General features: G+C 50.7%; 1 protein-coding gene across 5 annotated transcripts in view; it reads left to right on the top strand.

The window, feature by feature from the left end:
* Nucleotides 1-18,324, top strand: part of pmfbp1 (polyamine modulated factor 1 binding protein 1) — a 202,490-nt gene that overhangs the window by 166,198 nt on the left and 17,968 nt on the right. For all 5 annotated transcript variants that reach the window (XM_045689148.1, XM_045689147.1, XM_045689149.1 and 2 more), the window contains 9 exons: nucleotides 3,320-3,487; nucleotides 9,340-9,561; nucleotides 9,717-9,947; nucleotides 12,401-12,631; nucleotides 14,826-14,948; nucleotides 16,156-16,282; nucleotides 16,470-16,627; nucleotides 16,865-17,111; nucleotides 17,749-17,938. In XM_045689148.1, coding sequence (XP_045545104.1) covers nucleotides 3,320-3,487; nucleotides 9,340-9,561; nucleotides 9,717-9,947; nucleotides 12,401-12,631; nucleotides 14,826-14,948; nucleotides 16,156-16,282; nucleotides 16,470-16,627; nucleotides 16,865-17,111; nucleotides 17,749-17,938 — 1,697 coding nt within the window. The remainder of the gene's footprint in view (nucleotides 1-3,319; nucleotides 3,488-9,339; nucleotides 9,562-9,716; nucleotides 9,948-12,400; nucleotides 12,632-14,825; nucleotides 14,949-16,155; nucleotides 16,283-16,469; nucleotides 16,628-16,864; nucleotides 17,112-17,748; nucleotides 17,939-18,324) is intronic.

Raw genomic sequence — 18,324 nt, 5'->3', positions numbered from 1 at the left:
AGAGGTGAGGATGGGAGGGGTTGAGAGTTGGGGATGGTCGGTTGAGAGGTGAGGATGGGAGGGGTTGAGAGTTGGGGATGGGTCGTGTTGAGAGGTGAGGATGGGAGGGGTTGAGAGGTGAGGATGGGAGGGGTTGAGAGGTGAGGATGGGTCGGGTTGAGAGGTGAGGATGGGTCGGGTTGAGAGGTGAGGATGGGAGAGGTGAGAGTTGGGGATGGGTCGTGTTGAGAGGTGAGGATGGGAGGGGTTGAGAGGTGAGGATGGGTCGGGTTGAGAGGTGAGGATGGGTTCGGGTTGAGAGGTGGGGATGGGAGGGGTTGAGAGGTGGGGTTGGGTCGGGTTGAGAGGTGAGGATGGGATGGGTCGGGTTGAGAGGTGGGGATGGGATGGGTCGGGTTGAGAGGTGAGGATGGGAGGGGTTGAGAGTTGGGGATGGGTCGTGTTGAGAGGTGAGGATGGGAGGGGTTGAGAGGTGAGGATGGGTCGGGTTGAGAGGTGAGGATGGGAGGGGTTGAGAGGTGAGGATGGGAGGGGTTGAGAGGTGGGGATTGGAGGGGTTGAGAGGTGAGGATGGGAGGGGTTGAGAGGTGAGGATTGGAGGGGTTGAGAGGTGAGGATGGGAGGGGTTGAGAGGTGAGGATGGGAGGGGTTGAGAGGTGGGGATGGGAGGGGTTGAGAGGTGAGGATGGGAGGGGTTGAGAGGTGAGGATGGGAGGGGTTGAGAGGTGAGGATGGAGGTGTTGAGAGGTGGGGATGGGACGGGTTGAGAGGTGAGGATGGGAGGGGTTGAGAGGTGAGGATGGGAGGGGTTGAGAGGTGAGGATTGGAGGGGTTGAGAGGTGAGGATGGGAGGGGTTGAGAGGTGAGGATTGGAGGGGTTGAGAGGTGAGGATGGGAGGGGTTGAGAGGTGAGGATGGGATGGGTCGGGTTGAGAGGTGGGGATGGGATGGGTCGGGTTGAGAGGTGAGGATGGGAGGGGTTGAGAGGTGGGGATGGGTCGTGTTGAGAGGTGAGGATGGGAGGGGTTGAGAGGTGAGGATGGGAGGGGTTGAGAGTTGGGGATGGGTCGTGTTGAGAGGTGAGGATGGGAGGGGTTGAGAGGTGAGGATGGGTCGGGTTGAGAGGTGAGGATGGGTCGGGTTGAGAGGTGAGGATGGGAGAGGTGAGAGTTGGGGATGGGTCGTGTTGAGAGGTGAGGATGGGAGGGGTTGAGAGGTGAGGATGGGTCGGGTTGAGAGGTGAGGATGGGTTCGGGTTGAGAGGTGGGGATGGGAGGGGTTGAGAGGTGGGGTTGGGTCGGGTTGAGAGGTGAGGATGGGATGGGTCGGGTTGAGAGGTGGGGATGGGATGGGTCGGGTTGAGAGGTGAGGATGGGAGGGGTTGAGAGTTGGGGATGGGTCGTGTTGAGAGGTGAGGATGGGAGGGGTTGAGAGGTGAGGATGGGTCGGGTTGAGAGGTGAGGATGGGTCGGGTTGAGAGGTGAGGATGGGAGGGGTTGAGAGGTGAGGATGGGAGGGGTTGAGAGGTGAGGATTGGAGGGGTTGAGAGGTGAGGATGGGAGGGGTTGAGAGGTGAGGATTGGAGGGGTTGAGAGGTGAGGATGGGAGGGGTTGAGAGGTGAGGATGGGAGGGGTTGAGAGGTGGGGATGGGACGGGTTGAGAGGTGAGGATGGGAGGGGTTGAGAGGTGAGGATGGGAGGGGTTGAGAGGTGAGGATGGAGGTGTTGAGAGGTGGGGATGGGTCGGGTTGAGAGGTGAGGATGGGAGGGGTTGAGAGGTGAGGATGGGAGGGGTTGAGAGGTGAGGATTGGAGGGGTTGAGAGGTGAGGATGGGAGGGGTTGAGAGGTGAGGATTGGAGGGGTTGAGAGGTGAGGATGGGAGGGGTTGAGAGGTGAGGATTGGAGGGGTTGAGAGGTGAGGATGGGTCGGGTTGAGAGGTGAGGATGGGAGGGGTTGAGAGGTGAGGATGGGAGGGGTTGAGAGGTGAGGATGGGAGGATGGGAGGGGTTGAGAGGTGGGGATGGGAGGGGTTGAGAGGTGAGGATGGGAGGGGTTGAGAGGTGAGGATGGGAGGATGGGAGGGGTTGAGAGGTGGGGATGGGAGGGGTTGAGAGGTGAGGATGGGAGGGGTTGAGAGGTGAGGATGGGAGGGGTTGAGAGGTGAGGATTGGAGGGGTTGAGAGGTGAGGATGGGAGGGGTTGAGAGGTGAGGATTGGAGGGGTTGAGAGGTGAGGATGGGAGGGGTTGAGAGGTGAGGATGGGAGGGGTTGAGAGGTGAGGATGGGAGGGGTTGAGAGGTGAGGATTGGAGGGGTTGAGAGGTGAGGATGGGAGGGGTTGAGAGGTGAGGATGGGAGGGGTGAGAGGTGAGGATTGGAGGGGTTGAGAGGTGAGGATGGGAGGGGTTGAGAGGTGAGGATTGGAGGGGTTGAGAGGTGAGGATGGGATGGGTTGAGAGGTGAGGATGGAGGGGAGGGGTTGAGAGGTGGGGATGGGAGGGGTTGAGAGGTGAGGATGGGAGGATGGGAGGGGTTGAGAGGTGGGGATGGGAGGGGTTGAGAGGTGAGGATGGGAGGGGTTGAGAGGTGAGGATGGGAGGGGTTGAGAGGTGAGGATGGGAGGGGTTGAGAGGTGAGGATTGGAGGGGTTGAGAGGTGAGGATGGGAGGGGAGGGGAGAGGAGTTTATCACTCACTCGAAACTTGCTGCTGGAGGGGGTGGGGTTTTTATTTTAACCTTTTATTTAACTAGACAAGTCAGTTCAGAATAAATTCTTATTTTCAATGACGGTCTAGGAACAGTGGGTTCACTGCCTTGTTCAGGGGCAGAACGACAGATTTTTACCTTGTCAGCTCGGGATTTAATCTTGCAACCTTTCGGTTACTAGTCCAACGCTCTAACCACTAGGCTACCTGCCGCCCCAGGGGGGAAACAGGGTAAGATCCACATATATTACAGGGAATCAGATTCCACTTCTCCAGACAACAAGCTGTACAGGTCTGACTACAAGCTGAATAGAGGAGAACACAGCTGTTTTGTGGTTGTCTCTGGTTGTCTCCATGCTCCCCTGCCTTCTCTTCTTGTCTGCTCACAGCACTGTTTTCTTTAATTATATGGACTGGGATTTTGTTCAATTTCACACTTGCGTCCACACATGCAGCAATTGTTTCCTGATAAGGGATAATGTGTCACTAAACATTAAATTATATGTGTGTGTGTGTGTGTGTGTGTGTGTGTGTGTGTGTGTGTGTGTGTGTGTGTGTGTGTGTGTGTGTGTGTGTGTGTACTCTTGATGCTGTGCACTGTGCGTGTGTGTAGCTGTCAGTGCAGGCTCAGCAGGAGCAGGCCCTTGGAGAGGAGGTGCAGAGGCTGCAGAAGGAGGTGAGCTGTCTCCAGGGCAGCCTGAGTCAGAGAGAGGAGGACTTGGAGGCACAACTACAGACAACTGGCCAGCTACAGCAGGAGAGGGACAGCCTGCTCACACAGGTCAGCTACACACACACATCATACCACATCCTTAGTGAGACTATTCAACACTGTTTACAGTAGCTACTGGAATGATGGGCTTGGTGCCAGGCCTATTATATAGCTGCATAAACTATACAATATGTATACACACACACCATAATCTATATACACTATACAATATGTATACACACACCATAATCTATATACACTATACAATATGTATACACACACCATAATCTATATACACTATACAATATGTATACACACACCATAATCTATAAACTGTACAATATGTATACACACACCATAATCTATATACACTATACAATATGTATACACACACCATAATCTATATACACTATACAATATGTATACACACACCATAATCTATAAACTATACAATATGTATACACACACCATAATACACACATTTCTACATACAGAATGTCTAACCCTCTCATCCCTCCTATTACAGCATGTCTAACCCTCTCATCCCTCCTATTACAGCATGTCTAACCCTCTCATCCCTCCTATTACAGTATGTCTAACCCTCTCATCCCTCCTATTACAGCATGTCTAACCCTCTCATCCCTCCTATTACAGTATGTCTAACCCTCTCATCCCTCCTATTACAGCATGTCTAACCCTCTCATCCCTCCTATTACAGCATGTCTAACCCTCTCATCCCTCCTATTACAGCATGTCTAACCCTCTCATCCCTCCTATTACAGTATGTCTAACCCTCTCATCCCTCCTATTACAGCATGTCTAACCCTCTCATCCCTCCTATTACAGTATGTCTAACCCTCTCATCCCTCCTATTACAGTATGTCTAACCCTCTCATCCCTCCTATTACAGCATGTCTAACCCTCTCATCCCTCCTATTACAGTATGTCTAACCCTCTCATCCCTCCTATTACAGCATGTCTAACCCTCTCATCCCTCCTATTACAGCATGTCTAACCCTCTCATCCCTCCTATTACAGTATGTCTAACCCTCTCATCCCTCCTATTACAGTATATCTAACCCTCTCATCCCTCCTATTACAGTATGTCTAACCCTCTCATCCCTCCTATTACAGCATGTCTAACCCTCTCATCCCTCCTATTACAGTATGTCTAACCCTCTCATCCCTCCTATTACAGCATGTCTAACCCTCTCATCCCTCCTATTACAGCATGTCTAACCCTCTCATCCCTCCTATTACAGTATGTCTAACCCTCTCATCCCTCCTATTACAGTATGTCTAACCCTCTCATCCCTCCTATTACAGCATGTCTAACCCTCTCATCCCTCCTATTACAGTATGTCTAACCCTCTCATCCCCATGTAGGGTTGTAAAATTGCAGTAACTTTACCAAAACTCCCAGGTTTTAAGGAAATTCAGTTTGTAGAGTTACAAGCTTGATGTAGTCATTGTGTACTAGGAATTTGGGACCAAATACTACTTTAATGCAGATAATACGTTTGGTCCCCTGAATTAAAGGGACTATGTACAAAAAGTGCTGTAATTTCTAAACAGTTCACCCAATATGGATGCAAATCCATAAGTGCTGGAGTACAGAGCCAAAACAACTAAAAATGTCACTGTCCCAATACTTATGGAGATCTATAAGGGCACAGGGCGAGACCCAAATGCACACACGGGAGGCAGATGGTTCAAGTCTCTGATATTTATTATAATACAAGGGCCAGGCAAGAGAATGGTCATAAACATTTACGTCATTTAGCAGACGCTCTTATCCAGAGCGACTTACAAATTGGGGCATTCACCTTATGATATCCAGTGGAACAACCACTTCACAATAGTACATCTATATCTTTTTTTTTGGGGGGGGGTTAGAAGAATTACTTAATCCTATCCCAGGTATTCCTTAAAGAGGTGGGGTTTCAGGTGTCTCCGGAAGGTGGTGATTGACTCCGCTGTCTTGGCGTCGTGAAGGAGCTTGTTCCACCATTGGGGTGCCAGAGCAGCGAACAGTTTTGACTGGGCTGAGCGGGAACTGTGCTTCCGCAGAGGTAGGGAGGCGAGCAGGCCAGTGGTGGATGAACGCAGTGCCCTTCTTTGGGTGTAGGGACTGATCAGAGCCTGAAGGTACGGAGGTGCCGTTCCCCTCACAGCTCCGTAGGCAAGCACCATGGTCTTGTAGCAGATGCGAGCTTCAACTGGAAGCCAGTGGAGTGTGCGGAGGAGCGGGGTGACGTGAGAGAACTTGGGAAGGTTGAACACCAGACGGGCTGCGGTGTTCTGGATGAGTTGTAGGGGTTTAATGGCACAGGCAGGGAGCCCCGCCAACAGCGAGTTGCAGTAATCCAGACGGGAGATGACAAGTGCCTGGATTAGGACCTGCGCCGCTTCCTGTGTGAGGCAGGGTCGTACTCTGCGAATGTTGTAGAGCATGAACCTACAGGATCGGGTCACCGCCTTAATGTTAGCGGAGAACGACAGGGTGTTGTCCAGGGTCACGCCAAGGCTCTTAGCACTCTGGGAGGAGGACACAATGGAGTTGTCAACCGTGATGGCGAGATCATGGAAAGGGCAGTCCTTCCCCGGGAGGAAAAGCAGCGCCGTCTTGCCGAGGTTCAGCTTGAGGTGGTGATCCGTCATCCACACTGATATGTCTGCCAGACATGCAGAGATGCGATTCGCCACCTGGTTATCAGAAGGGGGAAAGGAGAAGATGAATTGTGTCGTCTGCGTAGCAATGATAGGAGAGACCATGTGAGGATATGACAGAGCCAAGTGACTTGGTGTATAGCAAGAATAGGAGAGGGCCTAGAACTGAGCCCTGGGGGACACCAGTGGTGAGAGCACGTGGTGCGGAGACGGATTCTCGTCACGCCACCTGGTAGGAGCGACCTGTCAGGTAGGACGCAATCCAAGAGTGAGCCGCGCCGGAGATGCCCAACTCGGAGAGGGTGGAGAGGAGGATCTGAGGGTTCACAGTATCAAAGGCAGCAGATAGGTCTAGAAGGATGAGAGCATGAGAGCAGAGGGAGTTAGCTTTAGCAGTGCGGAGAGCCTCCGTGACACAGAGAAGAGCAGTCTCAGTTGAATGACCAGTCTTTAAACCTTACTGATTTGGATCAAGAAGGTCATTCTGAGAGAGATAGCAAGAGAGCTGGCCAAGGACGGCACGCTCAAGAGTTTGAGAGAAAAGAAAGAAGGGATACTGGTCTGTAGTTGTTGACATCGGAGGGATCGAGTGTAGGTTTTTTGAGAAGGGGTGCAACTCTCGCTCTCTTGAAGACAGAAGGAACGTAGCCAGCGGTCAAGGATGAGTTGATGAGCGAGGTGAGGTAAGGGAGAAGGTTAGAGTCCAGGAGGCACAGAGTGGCAGGCAGGCTCGAGGTCAGGGCAGGCAGTATGGTCAGGCAGGTGGGTTCAGAGTCATGGCAGGCAAGGGTCAAAACCGGGAGGACTAGCAAAAGAGAGATAAGAAAAAGCAGGCGACACGGGAAAAACATGCTGGTTGACTTGACAAAACAAGACGAACTGGCAACAGACCAACAGGGAACACCGGAATAAGTACCCAGGGACTAACGGGGAAAACGGGTGACACCTGGAAGTGGGTGGAGACAATCACAATGACAGGTGAAACAGATCAGGGCATGACAGAGGTCACTGTATACACAAACTGTGAGAGATGGCCCATGGTGTGGCTGTGTTGTGTGCAGTAATGTGTGCTGTTGAGGAGAAGCAGCAGAGACAAAGGAGCAGGCAGTCAGCCATCCCTCTGTCTTTCTCTCCACGGCATCAACAAACGCACAGCACAGCACACAGCCATGGAATTCCAATTAGTATCATTTAATTAGAAATGGGCAGCCTCTTGGCACAGTTCCTTCATTTATTTGAATCTTGTTAATGCACCTTGATTGTTTCACAATATAGATTTATTTTAATTAGCTAAGATTGATTAAATTGCATTGATTCTGTATCCTTATTCAAATGAAATCCCCATTCCTCCTCCTACTCCCCCCTGCTATGTTATTTTTCATAATTACTGGTACAGTCTGGAACTAGGGCTGGGGGTTGTAATAGTGACAGCTTTGACCATTTTGTAATCAAGGCTAGATTTATCGTTATTTATTGCATGTGCTGTCACATTGTTGTGACGTGAAAGGCGTTGTTTGAGTTTGTGGACCTGTGTGATCGACTAAGTTTGGTGTCTGCCTGCCGTTCTGTTCTGCCTCAGTCACAAGATAAGATAGTCAGACTGCTCTTTTGTCTTTAGCTGAGAGTTCAGCCTCTGTCCACTCTACAGACAGACAGACAGACAGACAGACAGACAGACAGACAGACAGACAGACAGACAGACAGACAGACAGACAGACAGACAGACAGACAGACAGACAGACAGACAGACAGACAGACAGACAGACAGACAGACAGATCTGAGAGCACTGACCTTGGGCAGGGGGCCCAGTGTGTTTGTGTGTAAAAGTCGAAGCGGCTACAGACACCATGGTTAACACCAACCCAGAGCTCTTTTAATTTTGATTGATGACTCCGTTTATCTTCTGCATAACAACCCTCCTCCCCCACCTCCCCCACTGTCCGTTTTCCCAGCTCCCGCTGCCTTCCACACACACCCAGTAAGAAAATTATATTAGAAACAAAATGAGATTTGAAATTTTATGTTTGACAAGTGACTTGATGAAAGGGTTTCATTGCAGGGCCTGATCCATGGAAATGTTATGCTAATAATACTGCTAGCCAAGCGATCTAGTTGGAAATTAATCAGTGGTTGAGCTGCGAGAGGGAGAGAGAGAGGGAGTGAGGCTGCTCTATAAACACCCCCCCCCCCTTCCCTCGCCTCCTCTCTCTCTAGCACTGAATCTCATCAAAAATAGCCATGGGGTGTTGTCTGTGTGATGAGGTTGGGAGAGAAATAGGGAGTTAGAAAATTACACTGCAGCTTAGCACTGATTGATGCAGTAATGTATGCAGCAGGCCAGGCAGGCAGGCTGTATTATGGATTAGAGCCCCTCTCTCTCTCTCTCTCCACATCAGCCCCCTTCCCTATATCTGTCCTACTACTATTATTATATTTATCCTCTTCATCTGTCCTCTTTTCTCTGCATGTATCTTTTACCTCCATATTTGTGTGTGTCTACACGGTTTGTGATGTCACAGACTGCCTCAGTCCATCCTCTCACTTCCTCCCTCCTTTCCGGCGAGACATCAATGCACTGGACTCACTGATGGAGTCATTAACAGATTTAACTCATTTAAAAGAACACAATTAGTGCTGGGGTCTTAATGATGTTTGTAAGTTAAATGCAAACTAATCGTGTTTCTCTCTTCCTCTCTCTCTCTTCTGGCTTAGAAGTCAGTAAGAACGAAGGAGTAGATGAATCACAGAAGTGTTTTGTGGGTGTGGGTGTGTGTCTCCCAGCCATGTTACAAGTCTGTGGGATTTATTATTTTTACCCTGAGAGCCATCTGTTACAGTGCTCCTTACTTTTGTAATGCATCATCAGCCAGGGGAAAACTAATATTATCCCATCTGGGATATTGTACTCTGGAGTGTAATAATGTAATGTAGAGCTGGTGTCATTAAAGTGCCTCGGTGGAGCTGCAGGGAGAGGAAGGAAGGCTGAAGGAGTGTACTGGATCATATCTGTCTGTTCTGTCTGTGTGTCCCCTACACCCCCCATATGTGTGTATGCATACACACACACACACACACACACACACACACACACACACACACACATATATATATATATACACACACACACACAAACAAATACAAACACATACATACATACACACACACATAAAAATACATACAAACACACACACACACACACACACACATTCTCCCTACACACTCCCTCACTGACACTACCCTCTGTCTCCAGCGGGACAACCAGCAGGGGGCAGTGCGTGTTCTGCGTGGGGAGCTGCAGCGGTGGCAGGTGGAGGCCCGAGCTCAGCAGGAGAGCAGGGAGGAGGAGGTGTCGGGCCTGAGGGCTGAGCTACAGGAGACCCAGGGCAGGCTGCAGCAGTGTAGAGGAACCATGAAGCACCTCCACTCTGACCTGGAGCACACCCAGAGACAGACCAGGCAGGCAGAGGAGGAGGTGGGTGGGAGGAGTGAGAGGAGTACAGTACACAGAAAGACAGGAACATGGATTTCTCTTCACTTTAATAAGCAGTGAAGTACCCTCAGTACTGTACCTATTGCAGGTTTATGTAAGCCATTATACAGGCATATTGAAGTGTGTCCCCCCCACAGGCATCTGATAGGGAGAACCGTCTGCGGGGCCAGGAGGCAGAGTTGTCCAGGCTGAGGGCTGTGCTGCAGGAGGCTGAGAGCAGAGCAGCGGACACAGAGACCAGGCTGCAGCCCCTGACCCAGTCCCTGGAGCTGTACAGGGTCAAGTACCAGGCCTGCCTCACCAAGATCTCCCAGCAGGACAGCACTCTACAGGCCCAGGACGAGGACCTGAAGGAAGCCAGGGCTCAGGTCAGCTCCCACGCCATCCTCACCCTGCAGGAAAACTGAGAGCTGATACTGGAGCGTTTTCTAGTATTTCCAGAGCTTCTATCTGCTAGAGCTTCTATCTGCTAGAGGTTCTGTCTGCTAGAGCTTCTATCTGCTAGAGGTTCTGTCTGCTAGAGGTTCTGTCTGCTAGAGCTTCTATCTGCTAGAGGTTCTGTCTGCTAGAGGTTCTGTCTGCTAGAGCTTCTATCTGCTAGAGGTTCTGTCTGCTAGAGGTTCTATCTGCTAGAGCTTCTATCTGCTAGAGCTTCTATCTGCTAGAGGTTCTGTCTGCTAGAGGTTCTGTCTGCTAGAGGTTCTGTCTGCTAGAGCTTCTATCTGCTAGAGGTTCTGTCTGCTAGAGGTTCTGTCTGCTAGAGCTTCTATCTGCTAGAGGTTCTGTCTGCTAGAGGTTCTGTCTGCTAGAGCTTCTATCTGCTAGAGGTTCTATCTGCTAGAGGTTCTATCTGCTAGAGGTTCTGTCTGCTAGAGGTTCTATCTGCTAGAGGTTCTATCTGCTAGAGGTTCTATCTGCTAGAGGTTCTGTCTGCTAGAGGTTCTATCTGCTAGAGGTTCTGTCTGCTAGAGCTTCTATCTGCTAGAGGTTCTGTCTGCTAGAGGTTCTGTCTGCTAGAGGTTCTGTCTGCTAGAGCTTCTGTCTGCTAGAGGTTCTGTCTGCTAGAGGTTCTGTCTGCTAGAGCTTCTATCTGCTAGAGGTTCTGTCTGCTAGAGGTTCTATCTGCTAGAGCTTCTATCTGCTAGAGCTTCTATCTGCTAGAGGTTCTGTCTGCCAGAGCTTCTATCTGCTAGAGGTTCTGTCTGCTAGAGGTTCTGTCTGCTAGAGCTTCTATCTGCTAGAGGTTCTGTCTGCTAGAGGTTCTGTCTGCTAGAGCTTCTATCTGCTAGAGGTTCTGTCTGCTAGAGCTTCTATCTGCTAGAGCTTCTATCTGCTAGAGCTTCTATCTGCTAGAGGTTCTGTCTGCTAGAGGTTCTGTCTGCTAGAGCTTCTGTCTGCTAGAGCTTCTATCTGCTAGAGGTTCTGTCTGCTAGAGCTTCTATCTGCTAGAGCTTCTATCTGCTAGAGGTTCTATCTGCTAGAGGTTCTGTCTGCTAGAGCTTCTATCTGCTAGAGGTTCTGTCTGCTAGAGGTTCTGTCTGCTAGAGGTTCTGTCTGCTAGAGCTTCTATCTGCTAGAGGTTCTGTCTGCTAGAGGTTCTGTCTGCCAGAGCTTCTATCTGCTAGAGGTTCTATCTGCTAGAGGTTCTGTCTGCTAGAGGTTCTATCTGCTAGAGGTTCTGTCTGCTAGAGGTTCTATCTGCTAGAGCTTCTATCTGCTAGAGGTTCTGTCTGCTAGAGGTTCTGTCTGCTAGAGCTTCTATCTGCTAGAGCTTCTATCTGCTAGAGGTTCTGTCTGCTAGAGGTTCTATCTGCTAGAGGTTCTGTCTGCTAGAGCTTCTATCTGCTAGAGGTTCTGTCTGCTAGAGGTTCTGTCTGCTAGAGGTTCTGTCTGCTAGAGGTTCTATCTGCTAGAGGTTCTAACTGCTAGAGGTTCTAACTGCTAGAGCTTCTATCTGCTAGCGCTTCTATCTGCTAGAGGTTCTGTCTGCTAGAGGTTCTGTCTGCTAGAGGTTCTACCTGATAGAGGTTCTACCTGATAGAGGTTCTATCTGCTAGAGATTCTGTCTGCTAGAGGTTCTATCTGCTAGAGGTTCTATCTGCTAGAGGTTCTGTCTGCTAGAGGTTCTGTCTGCTAGAGGTTCTAACTGCTAGAGGTTCTAACTGCTAGAGGTTCTGTCTGCTAGAGGTTCTGTCTGCTAGAGGTTCTATCTGCTAGAGGTTCTATCTGCTAAAGGTTCTACCTGCTAGAGGTTCTATCTGCTAGAGGTTCTATCTGCTAGAGGTTCTGTCTGCTAGAGGTTCTGTCTGCTAGAGGTTCTACCTGCTAGAGGTTCTACCTGCTAGAGGTTCTGTCTGCTAGAGGTTCTACCTGCTAGAGGTTCTGTCTGCTAGAGGTTCTACCTGCTAGAGGTTCTACCTGCTAGAGGTTCTGTCTGCTAGAGGTTCTGTCTGCTAGAAGATGATTCTAAGATAATTGGTGTTAAAGTTACTTACAAACCCTCATTGGTTTGAACGGTGTCAGCAATTTTTATGTAGTATATCTTTTTTTACACAACATCATGAATTGGGGTATTTAGAGTACTCTATAGGTAGAGAACATTGAACAGAACAAGGCTGTCAATAACTCCATTTGGACAAAAATGCAGAAAGAACCATATAGCCCCAAGCACTCCATGTGTTGTGGTTTTATCTCTGCTGTTTATACCCATGTTGCCAGGAGTTGTTCTTGCGTACATCTCTAGGCCTGATTTATGAGTGTTAATAGCATGTCTTGTTTATATGTGTGTTTGTGTGCCTGCCTGTGTGTCCCTGTGTCCCAGGTGGTGGAGCGGGACGAGCATGTGCTGCATCTGTGTGCCCAGGCGGTGGTGTTGCAGGGGGAGCTGAAGGCCCACAGTGCCCAGCTGGAGAGCGGGGATGATGCCCTGAGTGCCCTGAGCCAGCACCTCCGAGACACCCAGAGAGACCTGGAGGACAGCCGCAAACACAGCCAGGAGTGTGAGATGGTCATCAGCACTATGAGAGACAGCACCGCTGCATTGAGACGACAGGTCAGACAGACAGTCAGTCTCACCAGTTAGGCCAGCCAGTCAGTCAGGCAGATCGGTCAGTGGATCAGTCAGTCAGGCCGAGCCTCATCCACAGGGCTGTAGCTTCCCAATGACAGACTCGTCCGCAAACCCGGTCACACTGTGCTTATCACTCCCTTTCCACTACAAACATAGATTAATCTACTAGTCCACTCAGTGGTTTCCCCTACACAGTCAGGCCCGCTCATCCTGCTCACTACCCCTGCTACCTGGAACAGTGCCAGTCATGCGGCTAAGTCAAAGCCAGTCAAGTAGTACTAGCACTGTAGTATACCCAACTGGCCTCTCAGGTGAGTGAAGCTACATGCAGGTCAGTTGTCTCGCCACACCTCTGTAGGTAAGGCTCCATCTCTGCTCCTGATCTGTAAACGGGTGGAGTCCGACAGGGTACATCACACTGGGAGTCAGAGGGTCTAGGGACCTGTGGAAGTGTTTTCACTGATTCCTATTGATCGGCGTCATGGCCCCCATACAGGAGGAAACACAATGAGAAAACACAGGCAGTGTGAGCACCCTGGACAGCACAGAGTACAGCACAGAGCACAGCACAGAGCACAGCCGTTAATGGCTGGCAGGAGGAAGCAGAGAGGAGGGGAAGACTGGATTACATGGGCAGAGCAGTGGAGAGGAAGGTTCGATGTTTGGACTTGTTTGGGTGTGTGTGGTTGTGTGCATGCATGTGTGTGTGAGACACGGGGTGGTTGACAGTTCCATGCACGGAAGAAGCAAAGTGGAAAATCATGCTGGGGATGCGATATGTGTCTGAAATAATGGCGGCCGTGCCCAGTGGAGCTCAGCGTTTAATGTGTGTGGAGGTGGCTGGAGATGCAGGGGGGCGCTTACCTCCTGTGAGCCCACAATGGAGGCGTTGTTCCCATCACCTCCAACTCTCACCCTCCCCTCTCCACTGCTGTAACCAAGGCCTTCCCTCTCCACTGTATACCCCCCCACACACACACACACACACACACCACCTGAGTCCCTAACAACACCCCCTCCCACACAGCAGCGCTCCATTAGCAACACAGAGGCTCTCAATCGCACACACACACACACACACACACACAGTATTGATCTCTCCCGTCCTCAGCTGGGTCCTTAGAGCACACAGCGCAACATACCACCCGCTCGGTTCATCAGTCTCTATCTCTAACCCGTGGTGTGTGTGTGGTGTGTGTGCGTGAGTGAGTGTTGACCTGCATACCTTTTAAGTGATCACTTCCTGCCAAGGTATTTTTTCACACCAATGTTTCTTTACCTCTTTCCCAAGTTTACATGTGTTGTCTGGAAACTGGGGTGTGTGTATGTCTGTGTGAGAGAGGGAGGTAGAGAGAGAGAGAGAGAGTCTGATTTCATTTAATGAGCCGATCGCTCTGAGTCTGCTGTGAGACATCAATACAACTAGCTGATTTCACCACCTCTCACTCCATCTTCATCCTGCCTGTAACGGCCCCTGGCTTTATGAACACTACAGACACGCTGCAGTGAAGGCTGTCTGGAAAACATAGACAACAAACAACAACAGTGGGTAATGAGAGGAACATCATATTCAGATATATTATCCTCATAAACTTACAGGCCATTTGGGAGTGTTTTATAAGTGCAGCAGCACAAAGTCATCCTGACAAACCACCGAAACCTGATAGGACATTTTGTGTGTGTGTGTGTGTGTGTGTGTGTGCGTGCGTGCGTGCGTGCGTGCGTGCGTGCGTGCGTGCGTGCGTGCGTGCGTGCGTGCGCCTCAGACAGACCGACTCATCTGTGAGAAGCAGAATGTGCTCCAGTCACTAGCCGTCAGGCCCAGCACAGCTTCCAGATGGGGCGACTGAGGGGAAACGTCCTGTTTGCCTGTCTGCTTCATTAGTGTGAACTCACCCAGTACCTCAGCCCCAAACTTACAGTCTCATAGTGACCCCCAGCCTGCCTCACCCACAGTCAGACAGCAGGACCCCATGCAGTCTGCCCTTCAACCATAGTCTCACAGAGATCCAGCCAGTCCCTTCTGTCTCTACCTCTCACCACTCAACTACACAACACAGGAAGGAAGGAAATGGGAGGAGAGACCTACTAAAGTCAACCGCATGACAGTGGTTCTGTACCGGTCTGTCAACAGATATATCTGTGCACTCTGTTTGTTCCTGTGTGCCTCTCTCAGGTGGAGGAACAGGAGGAGAGTGTGGTGAAGAGCCAAGCTGATTTCTCTGTCTACAGAGCCACTCACATCCACTCTGACTCAGACTACGACTCGCAGCTCTGCCGCATCCAGGAACTACAACAGGTACAGTAGGGCAGGACACTTCACCTCTTCATGCTGGAGTCCTGCTAACACAACCAGTCACTGTGGCCAGTGAAATCACAGTGACCAGAGAAAGTCATTGTCTTTAAAACTTCACTCATCAACTATAGTTAGAAGTTTGGTCCTATTGTATGTTCAGTAAGTTCACTGTAGTTCTGTGTATTCCAACCCTGGCTTTAAACTGACCCTAGACAGGAAGTCAGAGCTGCCATCGCCAGACAGACCCTGACCCACACCAACCAAGGTCCATAACGGCCGCGGTGACTAATTGTTTGTTATGTCAGCGTGCGTGTGCCCGTTTGCCTTTAATGCAGTGTAGTGGGGCGATCCATCAGGCTGTCAAGCAGGCCCAGTGTCAGCTGGAGTGGCTGGCGTGTCAGAGGAGCGCCCGCACTGCGCTGACGTGATTTACTGCCCTGCTCCCAACGCACGCAGCCACCGCTCCCCGCTCCACTCCGACTCAGCCCAGATTGATTACCCACGATGCCCGCCATCTTCTGGCAACCTTTTAGCTGCGTTTTATAGATGGTTAGAGCACCTCGTTTGACTATTTATACATCTGTAAGTGGCCATGAAATCTAGATTTGTCTTGACGGGTGTCAGCGTCAGGGGGTAGTGAAACCAGAGCCTGGTGACAACTCGTTATTTTAATGGACTGAGATGAAGGGGGAGATGGCAGGATCTTCCCTCCGCAACATGGCTGAATTCTACTTTTTTTGTAACTTAATGTTTACGTACATATTTCACTCAAAGCTGTTGGCTTTGGCTTGGTAGGGTCTGAGAGCACTGGGGAGATGACTGGCACACATACACACACACTCTACTGGAGGAAGAGTGAATGTGACATGTTGACCTGTCAGCTGCCTGCGCTCAACACACACACACAAGTTATCTTAGGTAAATATGTCATGGCAGCCACACAGTGCAGTTGGCTGGTTAATTGAATAGTTAAAACATCAGTAGGTCTGAGCAGATTGGATGTGACACCTGTCAGATAGGTGCTCCCCTAACACAGGACACTTCCTCCACACACTGATACTCATGCCATCATGGTGGAAATGCCAAATTAGGGGCAGGCGCTTCACTGAACGCGCTTGAGCAGGTGTGGAGATGTCCTGGGGGGGTCCTCCGGTCCCCTCAGGCATAGTCATAGGTGCGTGTGTGTGCTCGTGCGTGCGCGTGTGTGTAGGCATTCTCCCAGGCCGTGGAGCAGTGTGCCCAGGGCAGCCAGGACCTCAGTGTGTGCCAGTCGGAGGTTCGTCAGCTGAGAGAGGAGGTGTCCAGACTCACCCAGCTCAAAGACAGCACTGTGGCAGGTGTGGAGGGCATGACACAACTCAACCAATAACTTTGTGTTTACGATAGAATACATAAAGGGTTTATTTTTTACTGCATAGTGTGTGTGTGTGTGTGTGTGTGTGTGTGTGTGTGTGTGTGTGTGTGTGTGTGTGTGTGTGTGTGTGTGTGTGTGTGTGTGTTTACGGTGTACTGTGTGTGCTGCAGAGGTGCTGCGGCTGCAAGAGAATGGGAGGCAGCTCCAGGCAGAGGCCATGATGGAGGACCAGCGCAGGCTGGAGGAGGTGGGAGCTCAAGAGCAGAGGGCTGCCAGGCTGGAGCAGGACCTGCAGGCCGCCCACACCCAGTGTGCCAAGAGACAGCAGGTACACACTGTGGCATGATGCCAGGCCAGGCCCCCTCACCTCCAACATACCTGGAGGATAGGATAGAAAGAGCTTACATACACCTACTCACTCACTGACATACTCACTCAGAACTTCAGGAAGTGGAAAACACGCACACACACATAAATGGAACACTCTGGGTAAGAAGATACACACACACAGGAGTTTATGTTCACACACACACTATGACTGAGCCTTCCCTCTTTTCCCTCAAAGGCGGTGCAGAAGAGGGATAACCTCCTGAGGCGTTCGGAGGCTGACCTGCTGGAGGCCCGGGAGACTCTGAGGAGTCGAGCTGTGGAGGTGGAGCGGCAGGCGGCTGCAGCCAGGGGCCTGGAGGCTGACGTCCAGAGGGCCAGGAGGGAAGGACAGCAGAGAGAGGCCGAGTGTGGCTCTCTCAGGACCCAGCTGATGACCCTCAGGGAGGAACTAAAGGAGGCCCAGGGACGCTGCAGGGACACGGGTAGGAGGAGGACACAGTCCTGGGGGGTGAGCTGGGTGACTGGTGTCTATAAAGGTGCTCGTGTTTCAGAGTGTAGTCAGGTACATTTGTAGCTCTTTCTCTCTCCCTATTTCTCTATCTTGCTTTGTCTCTTTGTCTGTCTGTTTGTCTCTCTCTCCTTCCTTGGTGGAGAATAGGTTCTAAAAACAGTTAAAAGCAGAAGAGGCATGAGGAAGAAGGAATGAGAGTGATGCTGATGGAAGGAGGGAAGGGGAGAAAGAGGAGAGTGACATGGTTGTAGTGGCAGCAGCAGCAGTGCAGCCTCTAGGGCTGACCTTAATGAGCAGTCTGAGATGGTCACCTGTTTACGTCCTGCCTGCCCCAGAAGCCTCAGCAGCTAGCCAGCAATGAAACAGCCCATCAATTCACAGCCTGGGGCCTTTTGTCTGACACACACACTCACTCACACTCACACATGCATACTAACATATGCATATGCACTCAGAGGGACCATCAAAATAAGCAATAACAGAACATGCATGGATGAAGAAGGGCAAATCAACACACAAGATAACAGATAAGATATGTAATATAATAGCGTTGTTGATAGTAAATGATCTGAATATGTTATGTGTCTATGTTTGTGTCTGTGTCTCAGCCCAGGAGCTGGCTCGTCAGGAGGAGAAGGTGTTGCTGGTGGAGGCGGGGCAGCATCGGACACAGGAACACCTGGCAGAGCGGGTGGCAGAGGTGGTGAGGGCAGAGCAGGCCCAGAGGAAGCTACAGGCAGAGCTACGCACCTTAAAGGAGAGACTCCACACCACAGAACATGAGCTGCAGGGCTACAGGTACTCTACAGGGCTTTGGGTTCCCTAAAGCACTCTGACTGTCTGTCTCTATCTGACTCCAAGTAGAGGTCTGCGCATGACTGATTTATTCATGCCCACCCGCACCCACAGCTTTTCATACCGCACCTACCTACTCCCGCTGGCTTTCTGTCTAACTCCCACCCGCTCCCGTAAAAACTGGTCCCGAACCCAACCGCCGTCCCGCAATGTTATTTTAGGCGTATGTGATGCAGCTAGTTTGCTAGCCATGGTCCTAGCAATTTTGCGCTCTATAGTCAATATCAGAATGCGCAAAAATAACCGAGAAATAGGTTAAATTACCAGAGATCCTCACATTCTCCATTATATTAGGCTATCAGTATTACTGGGCTATATCAGCCAATATG

This window comes from Salmo salar, chromosome ssa11 (assembly GCF_905237065.1).
Source record: "Salmo salar chromosome ssa11, Ssal_v3.1, whole genome shotgun sequence".
Lineage (NCBI taxonomy): Eukaryota > Metazoa > Chordata > Actinopteri > Salmoniformes > Salmonidae > Salmo > Salmo salar.
This window is presented reverse-complemented; position numbering and strand designations above follow the sequence as displayed.